Raw genomic sequence first — 23,796 nt, 5'->3', positions numbered from 1 at the left:
TGCGACATGTTTTTGTGCAGAAAATGCTCATTTCCCACTAACCACATTTTCAGAAGTTCCAGTATTCATTACCAGCAATACAAGCCTGTGCTGTAGGTTCCTGGAGTTTCTCTCTGTGCTTGTTGTGACCCGTTTCCACCCGATTCCAGCTCTGTCCCACTGGAGCACACTGTCAACAGGCTCTCGGTTACTGATTACCCCACTCACACTGCTAAACACCTTCACTGCCTCTGCGTGTGTGTGGTGGAGACTGCTTTGTTTCAGATCAGCCTTTATCTAGGTGATGAATGGCTGCTATCACACACAGTCGGCCACACACACACACACACGAACACACACACACGTATGCATACAAAGTGTTAAGCTCAGCAGGTTGTTGCCTAACCAGCCATATCAGAGTCCTGCAGCATTAATGATGGGACAGAAATAATGATTCACTCCACTGCACAACCTCAGTGATTGATTACTATGTTGTGGTTCTGTGTGTGTGTGTGTGTGTTTGAACAAGTGGAAGAATGCATGTGTACACACTGTATCGTATGCATGTGCGAGGCTCAGATATTGAGCCTTGTTTGGTGTCACTGACACACAAGGTAATTTGTACTCTGCTAATCCCTCCCTTATCATTGACTTAAACTGGGTATCGTTATTAGCCTGCTATCACAGTCAGTCAAAGTGCATGACTATTTCATTTGTAAATTTCCACTTAAAGGCCTTGCAGTGCTCCAAAGGAATCACTTAAAAAATGTTGTTAGACTTCACTACTGCAGGTAATAATCTTTGCTATCTGATGTTTTTGAAAGAATATCCCCAAACAACGCCTTTCTTCTCTCTTTGTTTCTCTCTTTCTAGTCTCATTGATAGACGGGGCTTCGTCCAATCAGACGCACCTCAACTGGCACCACCAACCAATGGCATCACTATGTACGGCGCCACCCAATCCCAACAGAGCCACATGGTAAGACACTCACCTAACTCGTCGTCTTTTCTCTTATGCCCCTTTCTCACATGCAGCTTCACCCAGAAATTTTCCTTGTCATGGTCATGTGCGAATGGGAGCCAGAGGCGATATTCCGGAAAATTTGATCCAGTAATTTCCCCCCTCAAGTGACAGTCTTATATAATATGCTTTCACGTAGAGCAAGTCAACCAATCACAAGAGACTCTCGGGTGGCGTATTTCATTCTGCAACTTGCTCAAGGCAAACATTTGTTTGGAGCAGGAGAGTTGTAAGTTTGACAGCCAGCAAAGTTGGCAAATTTTTTGCTTGAATGTCTGGAAATTGGACAGACACTGAGACGAGGACAAGATTAATATGCACATTAATAATAGCAGAAGAAACACTCCTCATTCGCCATTTATCTAAAACAATAACAGGTGGCGTCTTCCGTCACATACCTTAGATGCAACATCCTGCCTCGCCTCACCTATATGGGACGGTCATGTCATGTGTGAACGCATTCTACACAAATGTGACAGACAGTAGCTAATAGTGTGAACTGGGGAAACCACTAGTGCTGCTCGAAAAGTTAACACAGAAATCTTATGGATGGGGGTTTGAGACAACTATTGGGTTTATAACCTTATAAAAGGGAAAATATAGGTTGCTTTTATCTCCAGCTCTTCTCTTTTCTCAAAAGCGTCCAGCGTACTATCGTTACTTCACAACCAACATTTTAGGAAACATTACGAGAACCACCTAAATTCAGCCATCTGAGAGCCAGACATTTTGTGCCCCAACGTCAGCGCTTTCTCTCTCTGAGCCAGTCTGTCTTATTTAGGGATGCAAATTTTCAGAAATTTCCTTAATCGATCGTCGGTCACGTTAATGACCAATTAATCGATTAATCATTATGTAAAAACAGCTTTTGACATAGAAAATACAAAATGTGTGTTTTTACCCCTGTCTTTAGGCCTACTCAACAAGTTACTCAGCTAAGCATAATTCAAAAGAGTCGGGACCCCCGACTCAGTGTTTCCCACAGGCTGAAAATGTACTTTTTTTAGGGTTCATTACTTTAAATTGTCTTTACATTGTGTCCAACGGAACCCAACTGGTGGAATATGCAATGAAGTCTCTGCACTGCACTCATGTTAACTTTCTGAGTGTTGAGCAGCGTTAGAATTGTCCGATTGAAAAGTATTGAGTTACTCTTTACCGTTACAACACATGCGAGTTCGGAGAATTTTTTTCAGAACGGGAGACGGACTGTCAGGTTGAGTACAGAGCTACTGCATCGCCAAATGACAGACATGATGTGATGCGCACATTAGACGCATTACAGAGCGATTTAGATCAATTTCTATACATTAATTAACTTTTTATGTTGTGCCGGCCATGCCGATATTGTGGCGGCGCCACAGTTTATGTATTGGAAACAATGATACGACAATCTACTGGTTTATTTAAGAATAAGAGCGTATCTACGTGGTCAGGGATGAGTCCAGTGCGCAGCCTGGTGACAGTCAGTCCATCCTGAAACACACGCTCCAGAGGAACAGCTGTCCCGGGTCGGGAGGCACAAATAGTCGCACCAATTTCGCCAGCCGGGGGAATGCATTCCCTTTCATTGTTCTTGTAGAGGTGCTGTATTTCAACTTTGTATTACAATGTTTACAATGAACACTGTTGTCTTTTTGGGTGTAAAGCTTCCACCCACTTGCTTGGCTTTCGTCTTCCTCTGTATAGGCGGTGAAAGTTAAATTGCGCCCTTGTGGCGGTAAATCATTTCCGAAAAAAATTAGATATGGCACATTATGTACATTATCGATTAAAATATGCTTGATCGATCAAATTGTTAACGGTGATTAATCGATCGTCGATTAATCATTAACATCCCTAGTCCTAACCCACCCATGGGAAACCCAGGCCATGACGTGACTCCTGCGGTGCCAGGCCTCAGTTAGCCTGGCACGCAGAGAGAGAGAGAAGCCATCTCTCACAGCAGCCTGACTGACTGAATGGCCAGCTGTTGTCTTTTCTTAAATTGCCAAACAACAGTTCAGCTGTCTGCCTCACAAACAAGTAGAGTAGCAGATGAACTTTGCCCCATGTCAGTCTGAGGAATTGCAACCACAGACGTTGTGGCTTGTATGATTTTGCGTCTGATTGTGTGTGATTGCGATGGTCAACATTAGTAATTGGTTTAAGGCCTGGCCTAGATTTTGGTGAGCGTGAGGGCCAAATGAGGTCAGAGTGGTTTACCCTATATTCCAAACAACAGCCTCACTCTCTCTTTGAACCTGTCTTTATCTCTGTCCTTCCCCTTCCCTCTGACAGCATACTGCAGAATCAGAATCACTAACGCACTCACACACACACACACACACACACACACACCTATCCCTCTCTCCATCCAAATCCAGGGAGGTAAATCCAGTTAGTCATTCTCATTCCACTAGATTGGAACAAATCAAATTGCTCAGGATTCCAAATGGCGAGTCAGCGATGTTGTTTTCAATTTTACACGTAATGCTCCATGTTGTCTGTGAATTAGGTCAGCAGCAGCAGGGAGGGGTTCCGTGTGTGTGTGTGTGTGTGTGTGTGTGTGTGTGGTGACATTGCAGACTGAGTTGTGTGATTCTTCTTTCCCTGCTGTCACTCATTCTCTTGTCTCAGTCATCCATTGCTCACTCGTCAACATATCTAAGATAAAGGGTCTTCTGTGTATGTGTGTGTGTGTGTGTGTGTGTGTGTGTGTGTGTGTGTGTGCGTGTGTGTGTGTTTTCCCATCAACCAGGCTGTCCATGCTGACAATCTAAATCTTGCGCTGGGAGTGTTTGACATCCCAGAAACCGAATGCGAGAGAGAGACGGCAAGAAAAGGAATGAGACTGAGGATAGATAATGAATGGTTTGACCATTTTAAAGAATATACTCACAGACTCTGTAGAAATTGAGAATACACAGTCAGCAAACAAAGTAATGGTTAGTGTAAATGTCAAACTATCCCCTACAGTCTGGGAGAGAACAGCTAGTGTTGTGAACAGGACATTGTACTGAACTCGCTGTCCCACAAGTGTTTTGTTGTTCAGATGAGCTATGCACTTCACACATTACATGCTAGAATCAAGGCCTCTCCACACACACACACTCTCTTAATCTTTAACTGTTGCCGTCTAAGTTCAGTGTCAGTCAGCTCCTTGTTGAAATCTCATCCTGCCTGATTTCATTGAGATGTCAGAAAGATGGATCTTATCTGTCTCCAGGTCCTAAATGTCCGGGCTATTTCTACCGGGCTGCAGGCCACGGGGACATTCCCTCACGTTAGCACATTTAGAAATAACCACCATCTGTTTTGTGTAGCTGTCATAACTAGAGTTGTCCAATTGTGCCAGCTGCTGGCTATTTAGCCATGGACTAACATACAGTCAGCCGGCTACTTTCTTGAGTAGGAAGAAAAAGTTAACAAGCACTGATACTCCATCGTGATTGTCTATTCGGTAATATTCTTGCCATCGCCCCCCTTGTAAACGGCCTACTGATGCAATGCTTCCTTGTGTGTGCATACTGTTAAATTTGCTTTATCCAAAAACTCATGGCTTGCAAGCTAATATGCCAGAAAAGCATATCATGCTGTAGGCTGTCAAGGTTGACGGGTCAGAGCAGGTCAGCTTTGTTTTCAAATTGCACTGAATTAGAGTATTGTGTCATCAAGCATGTTTGATGGGAGAGGCTGCTGGTTTGGTTTAGCTAAATAGCTAAATATATAGAGAGACTGTGTGTCTGTGTGACAAAAGAAAGACGAGAGAGACACAGGAGGGCAGAGCTATCAAACAAAGGAGTGGGGGTTGAGTGTGTTCTTGCTGATTCTATTTCTCTGAAATAGTGCATAATTAATTAATTAATTAATGATGGATAATGTCAATAACAAAAAGGAAAACATATCACTTAAAAATGATTGTAGTGTGTCTAGTCATACAAAGTTTTAGTTCAGATTCAATAAAACATGGCTTAACGTTTTGCAGTCTTTGTTTATGCACTTAAAGGGAAGATGGCATCAAAACGGAAGAGAGAGGCTAGACAGTCTTTAGGTCTGTTGCTTTAAAAAATACATTTAGCCTAAATTATGTCTGTCAAGTTGATATTTGGGAAAATATTTCTATATTCTATTCAATAAATGGCACTGTCAAGCATCAAGCGTCAAAAATGATGAGTGGGCTTAAGTGTATTTGATTCAACTTGTGGTTTCGTTGAATGCAGGCCTTTTAATTTTCCCTTTGTTCTTTTAGAAGGTGAAGAGCCCAGGCAGGCAGTAACACTGACAGCAGTTGCACACCAGATGTGATTTCATGAGGCAAACAGTTTGCCTCCATTCATTGTCAGTGAGAAGTGAATAATGGTGTATGCACAGCATGATGGGATAGGTGGTGGCGCGGAGGCCCGGGACACAATGAGTATGATGATTGATTCATAAGAGGTGATTGATATTTGTCCTTACATCAGTCATTAGAGGTGACATGGAGTGTCGGACTGTGCTGGACCGACCAAACAAATCACGCGTTTACATCGCAAATGACATTGTTGACTTGTGTTGTGTATTGTGTTGGCAAACGTGCGCAAAGCATTTGCATTAACAGCCCTGTAAGGTATTTTGTCTACATCTTGTGATACAGTTTAAAACGACGGGCTGGTATGAAGAAGCCTTGTCAGCGGTTGCCACGGTAACTGAGTGCGAGGATGTCACATTACGCCCCCATAACATAAAGCCTCCATTCAGGGTTTGACTGAGGGGGAAGAAGGGAAACAATGTGGGAAAAAGGAAACAATGCGGTGCAGAGCGGTCTTCGCAGCCTCGAGTTAAACTCTCGGTACTGGCAATAGGCCTCTCATAAATCTTTCTAGCATTTTAGCTCTTGTTTCTTTCTTGCTTCCTTTCTTTCTTTCTTCCCTTGTCTCTTGCGTTTTCCTTTGTGAGCTGCGAGCTATTTTTACACAATAGATACAGAGCGCGACCCAATCAACCACTGTTTCCTTTTTGATAATTGCACAGTGAGTGATGAGGGACTGACTCGTTCTCAGTTCCAACTCTCACTATTACTTCAGTCAGCTGCATTACTGATGGGTGTTATGCTCACCCAGAACGTCCAAGTCAGTCTTTTCTCCCGAGAGCTGGAGAGAATCAATATTTAGACTTTGTTTAGTCATTCTCTAATAAACTAGATAGCTGATGAAATAACACACAGAAGAGGAGTAGTTTCCCGTTTCCTTGGCGCAGCTCCAACTCTACTTCCTGGGTCACTGACGTGTTAACAGCCACAGCCAAACTTATAACTCTACCTACCAACAATCAGCTGTTATCACGAGGAATAACAAGGAGGGCTTTAAGCTTCCAAAGCTTGGCTTCCTTCACCCATCCCAACACAAGCCTAGTATGGGGCAGAAACGGTGAGGCCTTTGGGGAATATTCCATTTTATTGGTACAACTTCTGTTCATCCTGTTCAGGACCTGCAATTCCTGAATTAAACAAATGTGGTATTGCTGCCGGTGATTTGAAGGTAATAATTGTTAAGGGTTCCTACACAGGTCTGGAAACAAATGGAAAATTAATTGGATGATCTCCAGGTCTTGAAAAGTTACAATTGCATAAAATAGACAGTAAAAGTTTGGGCAGAATCTGCTTCTGTCTGTATACATGACTAAATATTTTATGTGGTTGTGGAGCCACTGCCTTCACATATAATATTTACCACTGAAGAAAATTCAGTCAGGGTCTGGGCAAAGTATGGAAATCTGACATGGAAAATGTGTAGGAGCCCTGGATTGAATTCATGATGAGTGTTAAAAACATGACCCTTGCCCTTGTTGTGTCACCACTATCATGTCCAAAAGCCAGAGCAAAACGTAGGCCTAATACTGCTTTGCTTGCTATCTGCTATCCAAGGTTAGGCTATCAGTAGTCCATTTTGTTCCTTTTTCTTCTCTGTGTCTGTCTGCTGTGGGGGATGGACAGTGCTGAGTCAGTCTTGCTACAACTGTTTATAAAACATGAGTGGGCCAGAAAGTAGAAAGAAAAGGAGAAAGTACTGTGTCCCTTTCTCCCTCACCATTTTATTTAATATCTCTGCCAAGATGAACCAGGCTTTACACTGGCAAAAAAAAGAAGAGTGCTGACATAGCTCTGTGTAAATGTGGTGAACGAGGTTTCTGTGGCATTGCAGTCCAATAAAACCTCGGTCAAATTAGTCTTTTCAACAACCTGGAAAGAGCCCAAGCTTGTAAACTAGATAAATCAGGAGCATCTGATACGTGCGACTGATAGAATAAACTCCTCTTTTATTATCAAAGGTAGTGCAACTAATGTTTAAATCAAATCATCTGGTTTTTTGAGGTCAGTGTGATTCTGACAGACAGGTGAGATATCAGGGGCAAGACTTTGTGCTTCAAGCCTTTTAGTCCGTATGTTTCTTTAATTCCTGTGTCACCTCTACAAAACTAGCGATCTCCTTTCATCTGCAACAGGTCTTTAATACATCTAACTGCACTGAGGCTGTGATAAAAGGCTAATAGTGTTAGGCTAATCTCCCTGTAGCTAATGTATGGTATTGATGACTCCCCTTGTCCTAACCCAGTTACTGCGCTCCATTCTGACACGATTTCCATTCTAAAGCAAGGCAACAGAAATCAATAGGGCGTGAGGCAGTGACTTAATGGCCCCGTGTTTTCAACTCTGTCTATTGACTTCAGCTCTGTTTTTACTGGGGCAGATGCACTAGCTGGTGGGGTTTCTTAGTGTGGCTCTGCATTCTAACAAGGTTACTAACATCTTGTTTCTCTCTCATTTTTTCTCTCTCCCCTATTCAATCACCTCTCCCCTCCTTTGTTTATTTTTTTTTTCACATGTTCTCTTTTGTATTCCCTTCCTCACTCTTATACTTCTGTTGCTTCATTCCTTGCTCCGTCTCATTTTCTCTGCTGCCTCTCATTTGTTTTCTATTTCCGTTCCTCTCCTCTGGCACCTTATCTATCTCTTTGTCTTTCTCATCCCCTCCCTGTCCTTCTCTTTCTCCCGTTTCCTTCTCTGCTATCTGCTGCTTTCTCCCCCTTTTACACCCGCCCTTCCCTCAGTGTGACCAAGACCAGTGCATTCAGAGCACCAAATTCGTTTTGCAGGCCGCCGCCACGCCTCTCCTCCAGCAGCAGAGCAGCGAGCCGGTCATCCTGACGGCTTCGCCCGACGACGGAGGCTCTCTACCCGGCCGCACCTCCCTCGGCCTGGGGGGCCCCTGCACCTCGCTCCCCCTCGGCCAGCCAACGCCGCCGACCTCCACCCCCAACCTCAGCTGCCACGAAGCTACCGACATGCTGCCGATCCACGGACACAGCCACCAGCACAACCACAGCCATCCGCTCCAGGACCCGGGGGCCCACCACCACTTCCTCACCCCAGAGGAGGCACCCTCGCCCCCGGGCATGCTGCCCTGCGGCAGCCCCCTGGGCCACAGCCACACCATGCAGGCCGGCTTCTACAACCCGGCCAGCCAGGACTCGCTACACGAGGACTCTGTCAGAGGACTGGTTAAGCTCAGCTCCGTCTGACAGCGGGATATCCCCCCTTCTTCCCCCTCCTCCCTCCTGAAAACATCCGTCCAACCCCTAAAAAACGCTCCTGCTCACTTCCTTCCTCCCTGCCCAGACCTGTGCCAGATTTGGAACGGCTAGTTCCCAACCTGAACTAAAGTTTCCCTTTCTCCCCTCAACACGTCACAGGACCTGAGAACTGAAAAGGCTGTGATTTTAATTCAGCTGCTAGGAACCGAACTGAATTGAACTGAACCAAAGAGGAAGCGGTTTTCCTCAGCCAATGTCTTGTCGAACCTCTCCACTGGAGCCGGGGGAGCTGGTTCCTGGTGTTGTGGCCATGTATGACACACCAGACATACTCTTCTTTTTTTACTTCAAGGGAAGCATAATCCATTAACCCCTGGAAACTGGACAGGGGAATGAATGAGTGGAGGAGGAATTTATTTTTCAAAAAGGAGGTGTATGGCTGTGAGTCTCAGCCATTTCTAGCAAAAAAAATAATTAATGTTTTGACAGTACCTGACATGTTTTTTTGGTCAAAAAGCTGCTTTACTATGTCAATGGATCACGGGTCTGGCATATTTTTGTAAAACAAACTTCAGCCTATTTGTTCATTGCTGATGGGACAGTGTCTATTGCCTTTCTTTCTTGGACATTCTTGTCAGCAGTGCAATCAGTAACAATGGTTGATGTCATCATGTTGCATATCATCCTGCTTTTTCTAAGTTTCATGTTTAAAAAAAGAGACTTTATCGTGCTGTACCATGCCATGGTTATTTTTGTTTCTCTTCCAAATTATATTTCCTGTGGATATTAATAAAATTCCAACTTTTTATGGGACAAGATTGGATCGTTATTGAGGTTTAGAAGGCTTAAGGTGTGATGTGAGTCATGCGGCACTAGCTGACAACAGTTTCCTTTTAAAGTTGATCTTGTGAGCAGCGCCTGTGGTCATTGGACCTTAATGAGACAGTTGGTTTGAAAGTGTCTGCCTGATGAATGAAGCCAGCTAAATGTGTGGATATTGAAAAGAGGTTGAAGCTAGTTTCAGGCCATTTAGTCTGCCATTCATCCGCTTCCTGTCATAAATCCTGTAAGGCCTCAAGCACTGACCTTTGCAGAGAAATGTATAGCTCTCTGTTTTCCACAACGCTTATGTCTCTGGGAGAATGAAAGTGATTTGTTTGCAACTTCAAAAGAGAGTGGCAATTGCTATAACCACACAAACTTGCTATTTTTGGCACAGAGTAAATGACACAAGAGGCTGCAATTCACTGAGAGGTGGTGCTTGGTTGCTGTGCCTAGATAGTAGAAGTAGATCAAAGCCAGGCTGACAATTAATATTTCATCCTCTACTACCACCTTGTGCTTGAGTAGGAGAACTGCTGTTGAGGGTGCAGTGTTTTTCATTACATTAAATTACATTAGGAGGCTTTTATGATCTCAAAAATGGGAAATTGTTTGGCAGCTTCGCCTCCACACACTAAGAAGCCTGAGATAGAGGGTGTATGAACAACATAACGTCAATCTGACGTAACTTCAAGTCAGACCTCCCCATGTAAGTGCAAGTGCAGCAAATAATCCGTCATGTAACTTGAAGCAACCCATTTAGACACTGTATCTGATACTTTGTGTCAAGTCAGTAGAAGGCTCAGAGCCAGTGTCTACCATATGCCAGATACTGGATACAAGAATGATAATAGTAATACATTTATTTGATATTAAATCAGTTATGATACATAGAGTAGATTTGTCATACGTATAATTTACAACAAACAGAATAAGCATTGCAATTTACAAGTCTGAGGACAACTGTTTTATTCTTGATTAGAGCAGGCTTCATCATTGCACTGAGGGGAGAACCAGAGCTGGGGAGCAGTGAGAAGAGAGACGGTCATACCATGAAGAAATTATTAAAAGAAGAACCTAATTGCTGTAGCTTGCATTTGTTATTTGATTGAGACAGATTATTTGAAATGACCCTGTACTGCACTGTGCTTGAACTATGTTGCACCATTACATGATAAAATAAGTTAAGTTGATGTTTACAGAATGAGAATGAATGTTCCTGAGAAATGTGGTCTTGATAACACACTCGCTCTCCAGTGGAAAAAAATAACAAACCTGAAATGAATGCAGTCATGTTTGCTCCTATTAAGTTAAAAATGTGATGTACAAAAATGTATAGATCAAATGATTGTAATCGTCATAAGTTGAAAAATCTGGTTTAATTTTTAAAAAATATAAAATACACTACAGCTTGTTTTATAATGATAGGAAACGTTCTGAAGCTTTTCAAATTAGTTGTACATTAACTTGGTCTTGCTTTGGCCTTGCTCTACTACCCAGCTCCAACAGAAGGCAGCCCTTAAATTTCATGGTTAATGGTATTTGCTGACATTTTGTGGCATTTAAACAAGGCCAGTACTACAATACTTATTAACTTGTACACATTATTCCCGTTTTCATTGTACAGTGCACTAAATAGGGCGTGTTACAGTAGAGATGCTCTAGAGACAGTCTAAGAAATGAACCAAGGCAAACCTAAGTTGTAGCTGTAAACAGTCATGGTTGTTCAGATATAGGGGCTCACAGCCTGCCCACCCAACATGCACCAGTCTGCTAGCCAGGGCTGGAAAAGGGCCATTCAGTCCATAACCTAGCACGGTTTGGCTCAGCATCTGTGGTCCTAGGTCACCAAAAATGTTAGATTAGCTTGAAATCAGTGATCTAGGGTTGCTGTAAGACTAACCTGGCCTCGCATTCAATACTGAGCTCAGCACAGGGCTCGCCTTGTTCAGCATCCACCATCTGGGTCACCATAGCTAAGCTAATTTAGCATCAATAACCAGAACACAACAATGCACTAGCCTAGCCCAGCCTGGCGCCCATAACCTGGGTTCCCTCACAGGCCTAGATTAGCCTAGCCCGGCCTAGCTTCCACGTCCGGGGGTCACCACAGTTTCACGTCATTCAGCTCCAGGTCTCCCATGATCTCCAATTGGTCGATGCTGCTCAGGTCCTGCACCCGATGTCTGAACTCAAACAGGTGGGAGCCGTTCACCGCCACCTTGAACTGGTGGGGCTGGCAGAGGATGAGAATCTGACGAAGAAACAAAGCACCACTGAGGGACTGCCAACTGTGATAACTCATGATCAACTGGTGGTTATTGATGATATTAGTAGATGCACATTCATGTTATTGTCCAGCACATCACAGGTACAGGTATCCTTTTGAAGTGTCCAGCAGGGGAAAACGGGCCTACCTCAAAGTATTCCCCTGAAGAAAAGGGGAAGAAGGGCAGCTCGCGCTCCTCTCGGCCCCAGGCCTCGCTCAGGTAGGAGTTCCTGATGAACATGCCCGACTTCATCCGGGGGTTCAGGTGAAGAGCGATGTTCTCCGTCCTGCTGTGGCGCAGGTTCACCGTGAAGCTGGAGGGGAGAGCGGAATGGAAAGGTAAAGAACAAGTGTCGCTTTGTCTGTTTTTGCCCCACAGGGAAGTGTCATTCGAGTCATCAAAGAATAGTAGAAGACAGTAATAGTCCATGTCTAAGTGATATGTCAGTGTCAGCTCACCTGTGTGGGTACATGCTGACCTGACCCTTGATTGTGATGTGCTGTCCTGGGCTCAGACCTTTGAGTATGCTGCCTTTGTAAGGGAGACTCTGAAATGTCAGAGAATAAAGCTGTTGATGTAGCTTGTAACAAACCCCAACGACATCGGACACTATTTTATTAGGCTCAGACTTCTTAATAATCTGCGTTTTGAAGTTTGTGTACAACATGCAGAAAGGGAGAGGACAGTCTGGCTTGTGAGACTAACAGACAAAGGAATCATTTAGGAACCGTGATCCAGTTTTAGGGGCATCACAAGATACTGAGCACATTAAAAAAGCAGAGAGGTTTTATGTAGATGATGCAAAAAGGAAAAAAAAAAACTCACCAAGTCCCCTGATTCTGAAAATATTGCCTACGGGGGGGAGAGTCTGATTTAGAATCCTTTAAATAAATGCATGATTAAGAGAAGAAGAGGTCCAAAATATAAAGGAAGTCATGGATGGGATGGTACTTACTGAGTTTGGGATGTAGCCAATAGCGTGCACCCTAACTTTCCCAGAAATAGAAAATGTGTCGACCCTGTCCAATGGGATTCTGTGCTTGTATTCCAACAAGTGAGCGCCATTTACTGCCACCTATAGGTGAAGACAACATGTACTATAACATCATCATTTCCCCATTAAAATGCATTCATCTCTTCTGGGCGTTTTGAGTCCATTTTTAACGTGCTACACACTATTAGACGAGCTTATTGATCACTGAATGCCACTTCAAAACGCCTCCCCCCTCGACAGTACAGGTTGGCAGACCTTGAAGACGTCTTCGTGCAACAGGACGATGGTCTCGAAGGGGGCTCCCTGCTTGTAGGGCAGCTGGTGGAGCGTCTCCTCCTTGCCCCAGCTCTCCCGCTGCAGGGAGTTGCAGACCACGCAGGGCGAGCTGCCGAAGCGAGGGTTGAAGTGAAGGGCGATGTCGGAGCGCGGCTTGGTGCTGCAGCCGCTCGACAGGTCTATCTGGAACCTGCAGAGGGGGGGGGGGGGGTGAGATTTGACCCTTCAGCCAGAGGAAGCAGGTCCAAACCTCTGTGTCAGCAAGCATCCGCCCTGCTGAAGTGTCCAAGACACTGAACCCTACCAGCTGCTGGGATGCTGTTCTGCAGCTGATCCTGACCTTTGACCTCCTCGCAGGGAGGCGGGGAAAGAGAAATTCACTATGGGCATCAATAAAGAATCAGTTTACACATTACTATGATTATTTGTGTGTGTGGGTACTGGAAGGTGTGCCACTCGCCATAGCTTAGCCAAAGTGAATCCAAATTTGATCTTGTAGTTTTTATCCTCTAGTAGAGTGGTTCTCAATGTGCGGTCCGGGGACCACCAGGGGTCCTTGAGGGGGTTATAGGGGGTCCCCAGCAAATTGATGAATTGTTAAACTTCACCATTATTTTCGTTAGTTTATTAGTTAACACAATTAGGGAATGTAGAAGAATGACTATTTTGATCATAGTTTCACTGTTATCTCTCTACCTACAATACAGATAGTCATGGAACAAAATCAAATCTAACGATAAAAATATTCTCAGATTTGGGTCCAAGAGACAAAATCTCATTAAATGGGGGTCCGTGGCTCAAATGTGGACTAAATTAGGGGTCCTAGATATGAAAAAGGTTGAGAATCACTGCTCTAGTTTATATACACAGAAAAATAAAGGTGCGAACTGGAACTGAAAGTAGTTTTTCGGAAGAAGAAGAACCATTTCTGGTTCCAAAAAAGAACCTTTCAATAACCATCCCAAAGAACCATATGGATATTAAAAAGTTATTAATTCTTAGTTTTTGGATGGTGGGTGGTGGCATAAATGTGGAAAATAACCAAACCCATCCACAGTATATATTCTGCAATTGCAAATGAGGCTATACAAGAGCAGATCAACAAAAACACAACGCGGGTGTCTAAGGAGTGCAGAAATGGTTCTTTTAAGAACCTTGGTCTGAAAGGTTCTTGGTGGAACCAGAAATGGTTTTTCTATGGCATTACTCAGAACAACCATTTCTGGCACTTTTATTTTTCCATGTGTAGTTTGTAGTTTCATTATAACGGAGAGCAAAGATCAAGCAATAATCCCCAAACACTCACATCAGGGGAAACATTCAGGACCAATCCTTCTATAGCTGATAGTTTGGTAACCGGTTGGTGTAATAATTCATCACACCGGCTAAATAATATCTTGTCAGTCACCAGCTGTTGCTCCACTTTGTCTCAAGAGACACAGTCGATATAAGTGGGGGAAACTTAAGTTTTGGTGGAAAAAGATTAGATGCAGAGACTTTGCCACAGCTTAGGGTTTAGTGAAGAGACTCCCCTGACTGACACACAGGTCTTACCTGTCAGCATCTGGGGGGACGGTGCCCTGGATGATGATGATCTCCCCGGGGTGCAAGCCTCCAGGTATGGTCCCTGTGTATGGGATCACCTGAGGGGGACAGCAGAAGTTAGTGCTGCACCTGCATCGGCAGCAACTGAATCCACTTTCCCAGAAATTAGCTGCATGCTTCATTTCAAACAGGAGTTGGGAAATACACCAGTCTCCTCTGGTTGTATGCCATCTGATTATTTGACATTATATAGCAGTGACATTAGCTTTGTGTTATCATGCAGGCCAGATGGCAGAAACAGCAGAGCATGTTGACCTGCAGATGGTTGCAGCATGTCGGCCCTATTATATATGAGTCTACTGATCAGTATGGTGGCATCAGAATATCCCATATAACCTATCCAGAGATGATAATAACAACAATAAAAGCCTCTTACCGGATTTAGCACCGTGTGTTTCGCATTTGCCACAGACATCGGGCTTCTTGTGACAGACTACAACATGCAGCTGCGCTAGACGAGAGCAAAGACTTTAGTATCTGCTGTAATGTTGACCGATGTGATTTTTTTTATTCTACTCCGCTATATTGGGATGATGGCAGTAGGAATCTTCTCTCCATCAGCCCAAATCCTGAACACCTCACGCATGCGCAAACGCTACCATGTGATCAGGTCCACTCAGCAATTGAACGCAGAATTTTTTTTTTTTTTTCGCACACTGTTTTCTTCTCCGAGAGACTTGCAGTGCAGTCACAGTTGAGTATTTGGATTTTTCTTTGTCGTTCAAAACATATACATATGAAATATGCAAATCACCGCTTTGACCCGCACTAATAGAAAATCAGTGAAAACTGTTTTTTTTTTTTTTTTTATTTTGTTATTTTTTTGTTATTTTTTTTTACAGCCAATCAACCGAGGTGTAAATCATGAGTGCTTTTGTTAAAATGTTCAATCTTTCTTCTCTAAATGGAAACTGACTTGTTGCAATATGTTAAGTTACAAAGACATATTGAAACCAGGGGTCCCCAAACTTTTTCAAGGATCCCTAGATAGATAATGTTACGTTTTAGAGCACAGACCCACATTTGTTAAAGGGTTTGTTCCATTTGAGAAGTTGTCTGTCTCTACTTACGTGTTATGACATTTAAATCAGCTACTAGGCCTACTTATCATTCACTTGTCTGATTTATTACTAAATTAATTATGGAATTCAAATATTTACACTCCCTTTGATGAAGCAACCTAACCCTTACTCCAGTGATTCTCAACCTTTTTCATATCAAAGACACCTAATTTAGTCCACATTAGGGCCACCGACCCCCACTTGATGAGATTGTGTCTCTTGGACCCAATCTGAGAATATTTTTATTGATATGATTTTGTCCAGAATTCCATGACTATCTGTATTGTAGTTAGAGTCAAAATAGTCATTCTTCTACATTCTCTAAATATGTTAACTTCTTGTAAATGAAATAATGGAAGTTGAACAATTTCACCTCTCTTTCTTTCTTTTCTCTTCTGATGCCAGATTATGAATTTTTTAAGGATTTCTGCTCTAAGATTTTACATTTCAGATATGACAGAGTTGCTGCTCCCACCGGAAAGACACTGCCGTCGACCTAAAAAAAAATAACACTGCTGACAACGCGGGTTGGCTTTATATAACTGGGTGGCGAGGTTAGAAGCCATGGATATTTTGGGCTAAAATGCCGCCTATGTAACATAACATATGTTAACATATGTTATGTTACATAGGCGGCATTTTAGCCGTTTGAGACAGAGCCATATATGATGAGGACCAAATCCACGCAAATATGGGTCTGCAGCATCAACTCAAGGCACTCAAAAAAGAGATGGCCAAAAGCAGACGCCAGGAGCCTAAGGCAGACAAGGACCACGAGTTCCTCTGCCGAGAGAATGAAGACCTCCGCAGGAACCTGAAGGAGCAGGCCATGAAACTGGAGGCCTGCGAGAAGGACAATATGGCCGTCCAGAAAGAAAAGGAGAGGCTCAGGGAGCAGGCCACGAACATTCACGCAGGGGAGGAATGCCTCCGCCGGGTGAACGAGGAGCTCCGCAAAGACATGAAGGAACAGGCCATGAAGCTCTGGGCCTGCGAGAGGGAGAATTTGACCCTCCAGAAGGAATGTGAGCAGGCCACTAACCCTCAGAGAGAGGAGGAGGAGTTCCTCTGCAGAGAAAACAACGACCTCCGCAAAGAAATAGAGGAACTCACAGAAAGGCTCCATAACACCGACGAGCTGGCCGGGGAACTCGAGACATTTCAGTTGAAGACGATTGAGCAACACCAGGTGATACTGGATAAGAGACTTCTCCTGAGAAAGATGGGCCACTGCAGAAAGCAGCTTTCCACCGAGCTGATGGCAGAGAAGGAGGAGAAGCAGTTCCTGAGCCAACAGAACGAGGACCTCCGCAAAGAACTGAAATGCCAAAAAAATCTCCAGAGTGCCTATGAGCTGGCAATGAAAAACAGGATCGGTGAGATGAAGCATGCGCACTGGCAAGAAGTCGAAAATCTCGAGAAAGAGATTGCCACGCAGAAAGAGGAGAAGGATGCCATCCACCTGGAGAAGGAAGTCCTCAAACAAAAAATGGAGGAAATGGTCAAGAAAGACCATGAGCAGACCATGAGGCTCAAGGCGGTGGAGGAGCTGGTGATCAGGCTGAAGCAACAGAATGAGGAGAAGGAGAAGGCAGAGGAGGCCAAGAACCTTAGCACACTGACACCTGTGCTCACTCCCTCTCCTCACCCCATCACCCATTTGCAACCCACCACCTGACACCCCCTCCCCCCTTTACCTTGTATTTCCCCTTAATAAACGATATCACCAATGATATCTTTAAAATAATGCACCGCCTGTATCGTTTTAATTCTGTAAGTGGCTCTACAGCCAACATTGTATTTAAGACAGCTGGACACACAATGTTGTAGAGAAAATATCAAAGCTGTGTTGGATCTATAGTTGTTTTTATGTTTTTATGGTATCAATTGTTTGTGTGGTTTTGCAATTTAAATGCTGTTGTCAAACTCAGAAATGAAAGTGGAACTGTTGTGGCACATTTACCTCATCCTGATGTCACACCATGACCTTGGAATGATAAGATCCCATCTGACATTTTAGTCAAAACTAAGTTATTTATATAATGCAGCTCTAAAACATGTCTTAACATATTGCTGAATATAGATAGGGTAAGTATGTGATTGAGACAGATTGAGACTTGATTTATACAGAGGATGGCATCGTTCCTACACTACTTTTACTCTTGCTACCCAGGTAAATACAGTGAAATGAGCAGTTTATTTCACATCAGCTAAATACTTGGGTAGCGGTATTACTGGGTGTTGTTACTGTCCTTGGCCACTAGATGGCAGCCCTGTTCCAGAGATGGCAGGACCAGCTGAAAGAAATGCAGCACTTCCCCATCATGACAAAAAAACAGTACAGGACTACACAGGAAGACAAAACCCAATCATTTCCAGACACAAAATATTTTATTTGAAGCACTTAGTTTTGACCGATATACATTATCCAACAAGTTAGTTTGTTAGCGCACTTATGCCTTGAACAGGAAGCCTTGCATTATTGTACTGTCCATCACAACAGCAGATCCAAAACTACCAGTTCCATATAAAAGTTCACAAAAATATTGATGCCAGCCAGCGAATTACCAACGAGTCAAACCACATCCATGTTGTCTTAGTCACAGTGACGGCTCTGACACACTTCTATAAACATTACCAAAAGCCATTTGTTCTAAGAATAAATCGGAATCAGCTTCCACACTACAACTCAACAAAACTCCCACTAATGTGTTATTGCAGCAGCCGATAAATAGTGTGAAATACCTAAAAGAACAAAATTGGTAGCGTTATTGGTCTTAATGTCCACTAATGCAATAAGAGCATGGCTTATTAGGGTTTGGCATAAATAGAAGACCAGGAGTTCTCGTTTGCGGATGCAGCAAGTGCCATGTAGTGATGATGCTGAAGCAATATACTATCTGATTTGACCTTTGACCTGAATCCCCTATGATAGGCCTCAACCGTAAGTAGCCTGCTAGCAGATTAAAAGTTCTTCTGAGGGGAAACACAGAACTCCAGTACATTTTCTGTTTCTGTTTCCTTGAAATGAAGACAGGGAAAGAAAGATGGCAGAAGTGCCTTGGTGCATTTTGAATGGCAGGCTTTTCTAAACTCTCCTGAAAGTGCTTGTAGCAGCAGACATGATGCCCTTCCACCCACAAAAACAGCTATTGCTATAGTCTCGATATGATCATGGTGAAGTCAAAGGAATGCTTTTGATATAGAACTTTATGAAGAAAATATGTAAAAATATCTCTCAGATTTGATCATTTTATTGTAGCCTGATTGAATAGTTATTTATCTTTGGCAAATGTGCAAAACATAGGATCTGATCGTGAGTATGCACTATAAGCAAAATAGAATATTCTGAATCCAAAAAATAGATGTACATATTCGTGCCCTTTTCAATCAATATCAATACTTTGTTTTTCAGATTTTGGTCATACAAATCATTCCACCCAAGGAACTGTATAAAGACTGTGATCTTGTACATTTCATCCACCCAATGTGACAAGAATGTTTTTAGCGTCACCAGAAATAGTTGAAATCCAGAATTCGTTTTGACTGAAAAGGTCCCCTGACATTGTGCTCTTTAAATGCCTTGTAAGTCTGCAGTGGGTAGTATTTGTGTGGAAGAGAAATACAGTAGCTTTGTCATAATGTGACCTTGGTTCATTAGGTTAATTCAAAGGCAGAAGGCAGTTCAGATCGGGGTTGTTGTGGGAAAGTTGGGAATACTGTATTCCTTCCAGTCAGATTCCCCTTATTGTAACGTTGTAGTGGCACAGCGTTACAGCACACTCACCTGTTTGCTTGTTTCATTTGCATAGACCCTATGTGAAGCATCCATCTCTGGGTGTATTATAACTGCTTCCATCCTTTTTGCATACAATAATTTTCAAAAATGTTCTCATCAAAACCACCAGCCAACTAGTTAATATGTTCTATACAATATCTATTCTAACTAACCGCAATTACAAAAGTGCACCAAACGAAACTGAACACCGGAAATACACAAAATAATCTACTGCTGCTTTCATCATGTCATTATCTACAGTCAGATGCATATATTGTTGCATTCATTCAACACTGAAAAAGGTTTTCCTTGTAAGGCTTGCCCTGTAGACACAATAACTTGCCATGCAAATACACACATTCCATTTCAAGCAGGTAAACTGGACACAATGAGATATAAAGCTGACATTGAAATGTGTATAAGGTCTTCTGTCTATTCCAGGTTTGCTATGAGACGCTGTGTTATTCTGGATCACACCACTATGCAACTTTTTCAGGCTTTTCAGGCAAAGTGAGAACAAAAGGAAACAGAAGACCTTTCGCCTCCAGAGGCGCCCTCAGCGCCTCCTCAACAAAGTAGGCGCTCTCTTCCTCCACTATGAACTGAAGAGTCTGGGTTTTGTTCACACAGTAGATGCAGTTCCCGATAACAGCACACCTGAACGGTAAAGGGCTTCCTAGCCTCTGCGAGGCGCAGTCGTGCCACATTTTCACTATGGTGTTGTACTTGAACACGTTGATCCCCTGTTCGCGGTTAACGTCGAAGCGGTAGATGAAGCTTTTCAAAGCCACCATGTCAGTGGACTTCTTCCTGCTGTTGTTGTAGGGACACTCCTGCCACTCGTCCCTCTTGGGGTCGTATTTGAGAAGGCGGTAGAAGAGCGAGCCCCCGGAAACGTAGAGTTCTCCGTTACAGGTGGTGGCCTCGTGGGCCACCGCAAAGGCTCCCTTGGGCAAGGGGGCCACCGTGGTCCAACGGTCCATACGCGGGTCATATTTTTCCACTGTAAACAAACATTCCCCTCCGATGGCGTACAGGTAACCATCCATAGACACTAGCTTGAGCTGCGCACGGGCCTGGTTCAGAGGTCGCACCTCGCTCCAGCGGCTGGTTATGGGGTTGTAACAGAAGACCTTGTCTGAAACCTTGCCCTTGTCCCCATAGCCCTTTATTCCCCCTGCCACAAACAGGTAGTTATACATGGTGCAGATCCCGCACCCTTTAGTGTTTATGTCCTCAGGCATCACAGTCAAAGGCCTCCAGTCGTTTGCTGCCTCGCTGAAATGGTAAATCATGTGGTTCTCCTCGAAAGACGACACAGACAAAGGGCTCTGTGGTCGACTGCTGCAGCGGCTCGGCGGCCGGCTCGCTACGCGGTCGAACACGTCGTTGATCTCTGCGACCATCAGAGTCCTCTTCCCCTCTGTTCTCTTCTTCAGGATCAGGTCCCTCTCTGACCCGGTCAGACGCCCGTACACAGAGGGGTCCTTGAGGATCTGGAGGAAGTTGTCGCTCATGAACCTGTAGGCGGTCTCTTTCAGTTCGTTGAGTCGCTGCTTTTTGGCGATGGTCAGAATCTCATAGCAGTTCGCTGCGGTGATTTGTTCAGACATGGAGTCCATGGCAGCCTGGACGGCACAGGGGATCTGGAGGATCTTAGCGCCCGTGATGACATCTACAACATTGTCCTTGCACACATTCATCTGAGAAGTATAAACATAGTCTATCAACACGGTCAGAGTCTTGTAATTCACCCCTTTCACTTTCAGGATGTCCCGCGACAGCCGTGCTTTGAAGTAGTCGCTCTTCTCCGCCAGGACAGACTTGTGAGCATTGATTTTCTGCCCGCCGACCTCGATGACTAAGTCGGGCTCCTTTTTAGACCGTGTGTCTTCAGCTCTCTGGCCACCGTCCCCGTGCTCTAGGTTTGTTTTGGGGACTGAGCGCTCGTACAGTGTGTCATAGTCAGGCGGACCAGCTGCGTGGGAGCCGGGAGTGAAAGCGCGAGCCAGATCTTCAACGGCTGGCTGCGTGCCAGCGGTGATACAATGAGTGTCAGGCACAGCGATCGCCGGCCCCGAGGAGGAGGGGGCGGCAGCGTTTTTTATCTGACACTGACTTGTCCCAGAAGTCTCTCTGCTGACAGACACGCCGCCATCCGCTTCCTCTTTGGCTTGGCTGGAGAAGCACACTGAGGAATCTGCACCGTGGGACACTTTGGCCCCGGCGCCGTTGTGGTTTTCACTGATGCCATTTTTACCATGCGTACAGATTCGGTCCATGCCAGCATTCTGCTTAGACACAGTGGAGTCAGTATGAAGAGAGAACTCCACAACACCCTTGTCGTTCGAGAGGTGGAACTGATTCGCTTTCGAGATGTACGAGCCGTTGCCCTTCTGATGATCGAAATGGTGATTTTCCATCAGCGTCCCATCCAACAGGTATTCCTTCTCGAACGTCGTAGGAGTCGCTGGACTGAAATCCTGGTTGTCCTGCAGGAACCCCCCGACATGTGGGGCACTCCCATCCTTCCTCAGCAGACCTGGACATAACTGCCCATCTTCCTCGGCAGGGGAGACAAGGTCAGGGTTCACAGCGTGGAGGATGACGTCCGCCTCCACAGTGAAGGCCCTTCCTCCCTGCCTCTGGCCCTCGTTCATCATGACCCGTTCACTGGTGGTGGGAGGCAACGTCTTCACCGGTCATGTTGAGGATGATAACAAACCCGTGCCTTGGACTTGAATTCCACTCCTGTCTCTTCACCTGTATGGAGGGAACACAAGGAAGGGATTTAAAAGCAAGACAGAAACAGAGAAAAAACATTGTGCTCAGCTGAAGCTGCAAGGACTTCTTCAAACTCTGAGGGGCGCCCTTTCTCTAATAAAATAAAGCTTGAAGAAATCTGAAGGAAAAATGTACTTTGTGCTGCCATTGTTTGTTTCTTTAAACTAGGCTATGTTTAATTTAAAAAAAAAATCTTACCCAGTGAAGCAGTTACACCATCAACATTTTTGGTATGTGTAACATCTGCAGGTTAATCAAAACAAAGAGGGAATCACCACAGACAGCTTGTTGCTGTAAACTGACATGACCTACTGCCATAATCACCCTGCTTATCCATCAGTTGTGGTAATCTGTAGACGCGCAGAGCGCATGCGCAAATAGTGTTGCGTTGATGGATGAATTAATCCGAAATATGATGGGAGAGTGACATTTTAAAATTATCCTTATAAAAACTCTGCTGTCTAATACATTCCACCATCATACTGATCAATGACGAGGAAACAGTTCATTCATTGGAATCAAGGAGGAACATAAATATTGTGTTCCATTTTAATTTCAACGACATGAGATTAAATAAACACAGACTCTTTTCCTACCAGCAGTTTATTTTGACCCACCTGCGTTTCCTCGCTGTGATAAAACGGCTCGCCACCAGCAGTTTCCCTCCGAGTCCCTCAACAAAAGCCCCCTGTTATGTAAGGCAGTCGCAATCCTGATGAACCAGGCAAGCCGTACGTGGTTCCCTGGATGAATTGCGTCTATTTCGCCGAGAATCCGTCTGAATTTGTCCGTCTGACTCGGGGGACTGTTGCTTCACCCGCTCCTGAGCTGAAATATCCCCCGATTCCCGTGTTGAAAGAGAGGCAGATGGACGGTCACACAGTCATTTCAGGTCGCACCTCCTTCAGATCAGCGCCTGTATGACCGTCGCCAAGTAATTTCCTCCAGAGAGCTGCTGCGCACATCCACTGTCTTTTCTCCCGCTCTGAGGCAATAATAGGTCCAGCATGGAGCGGAGCCACGGTACTTGCCCTGGACCCTGTGATTTTTTTTTCTTTTCTTTTTGTTTTTTTCTTACAGTTGGCTACAGTGAGGCAGTTATTATTGATCTAAACCACACCCCCTCCGTCGGTATTAACCCTACACACATCGGCAGCACGGCGCCCCATCTGCTTTGCGCGCACTGGACGCAGAGAGAGGGAGATGCGACATTCCTTTACGCATCATCCCTGTTCTGGGTACCACGATGGGGGTGGGGGCGTGAGGGGTGGGGTGGGGGCGTGAGGGGTGGGATGGACCCCCCCCCCACCCCCCCACCCCACCCCACCCCACCCCACACACACACACACACACACACACACACACACACACACACACACACACACACACACACACACACTCCGCTCTGTAAATAAATCTTGAGCTCATTTCACCAGAGGCAAACAAATAAAACGGTATTTTTCCAGTGTGGCCCCTTGTGAAAAATAACTATAGTAATCCTATGGTCCTATAATAAATTCTAAAATACAAAACTAACACCACAGCAAAATTATGGACTATACAGTATATAGGCCTTATATCCTACAGGAAGAATATTATAGTTATAAAATACCATTGAGTAGGCTTACATTAGGGTCACTATTAATGCAATATGG

At 44.4% G+C, this 23,796-nt stretch overlaps 3 protein-coding genes across 4 annotated transcripts in view; 1 reads left to right on the top strand and 2 right to left on the bottom strand.

Annotated features, from left to right (window-relative positions):
• LOC139660247 (palmitoyltransferase ZDHHC14-like) overlaps positions 1–9,357 on the top strand; it is a 54,222-nt gene extending 44,865 nt beyond the window's left edge. The window contains exons 9-10 of one of the 2 annotated variants that reach the window (XM_071538345.1): positions 853–958; positions 8,114–9,357. In XM_071538345.1, coding sequence (XP_071394446.1) covers positions 853–958; positions 8,114–8,539 — 532 coding nt within the window. In that variant the 3' untranslated portion in view covers positions 8,540–9,357. Of the gene's footprint in view, positions 1–852; positions 959–8,068 lie in introns of both variants that reach the window. The other variant, XM_071538344.1, reaches the window with a different exon arrangement.
• A 2,120-nt stretch (positions 9,358–11,477) lies between these two features.
• Positions 11,478–14,960, bottom strand: LOC139660250 (galectin-8-like). Its single transcript, XM_071538348.1, is given in 8 exon segments — positions 11,478–11,627; positions 11,791–11,956; positions 12,102–12,190; positions 12,469–12,495; positions 12,599–12,718; positions 12,893–13,103; positions 14,468–14,556; positions 14,895–14,960. Coding segments are annotated over 8 exon segments (918 nt in total).
• A 3,000-nt stretch (positions 14,961–17,960) lies between these two features.
• Positions 17,961–23,146, bottom strand: LOC139660249 (kelch repeat and BTB domain-containing protein 11). The gene is made up of 2 exons (XM_071538347.1): positions 22,759–23,146; positions 17,961–22,120 (listed from the first exon to the last, which is right to left on the bottom strand). Exon 2 carries the CDS (start codon positions 22,018–22,020, stop codon positions 19,837–19,839), a length of 2,184 nt encoding a protein of 727 aa, XP_071394448.1. The 5' UTR covers positions 22,021–22,120; positions 22,759–23,146; the 3' UTR covers positions 17,961–19,836.
• Positions 23,147–23,796: the final 650 nt, after the last annotated feature.

The sequence above is a fragment of the Centroberyx affinis genome, unplaced genomic scaffold (genome assembly GCF_046629955.1).
Source record: "Centroberyx affinis isolate AG114_WGS23_722 - 3 ecotype Tasmania unplaced genomic scaffold, CSIRO-AGI_Caff_v1 ptg003262l_1, whole genome shotgun sequence".
Classification (NCBI taxonomy): domain Eukaryota; kingdom Metazoa; phylum Chordata; class Actinopteri; order Beryciformes; family Berycidae; genus Centroberyx; species Centroberyx affinis.
This window is presented reverse-complemented; position numbering and strand designations above follow the sequence as displayed.

What these genes read in the sequence shown, in the direction of transcription:
- LOC139660249 (XM_071538347.1), bottom strand. Translation starts at nt 22,020, where the DNA reads ATGATGAACGAGGGCCAGAGGCAGGGAGGAAGGGCCTTCACTGTGGAG.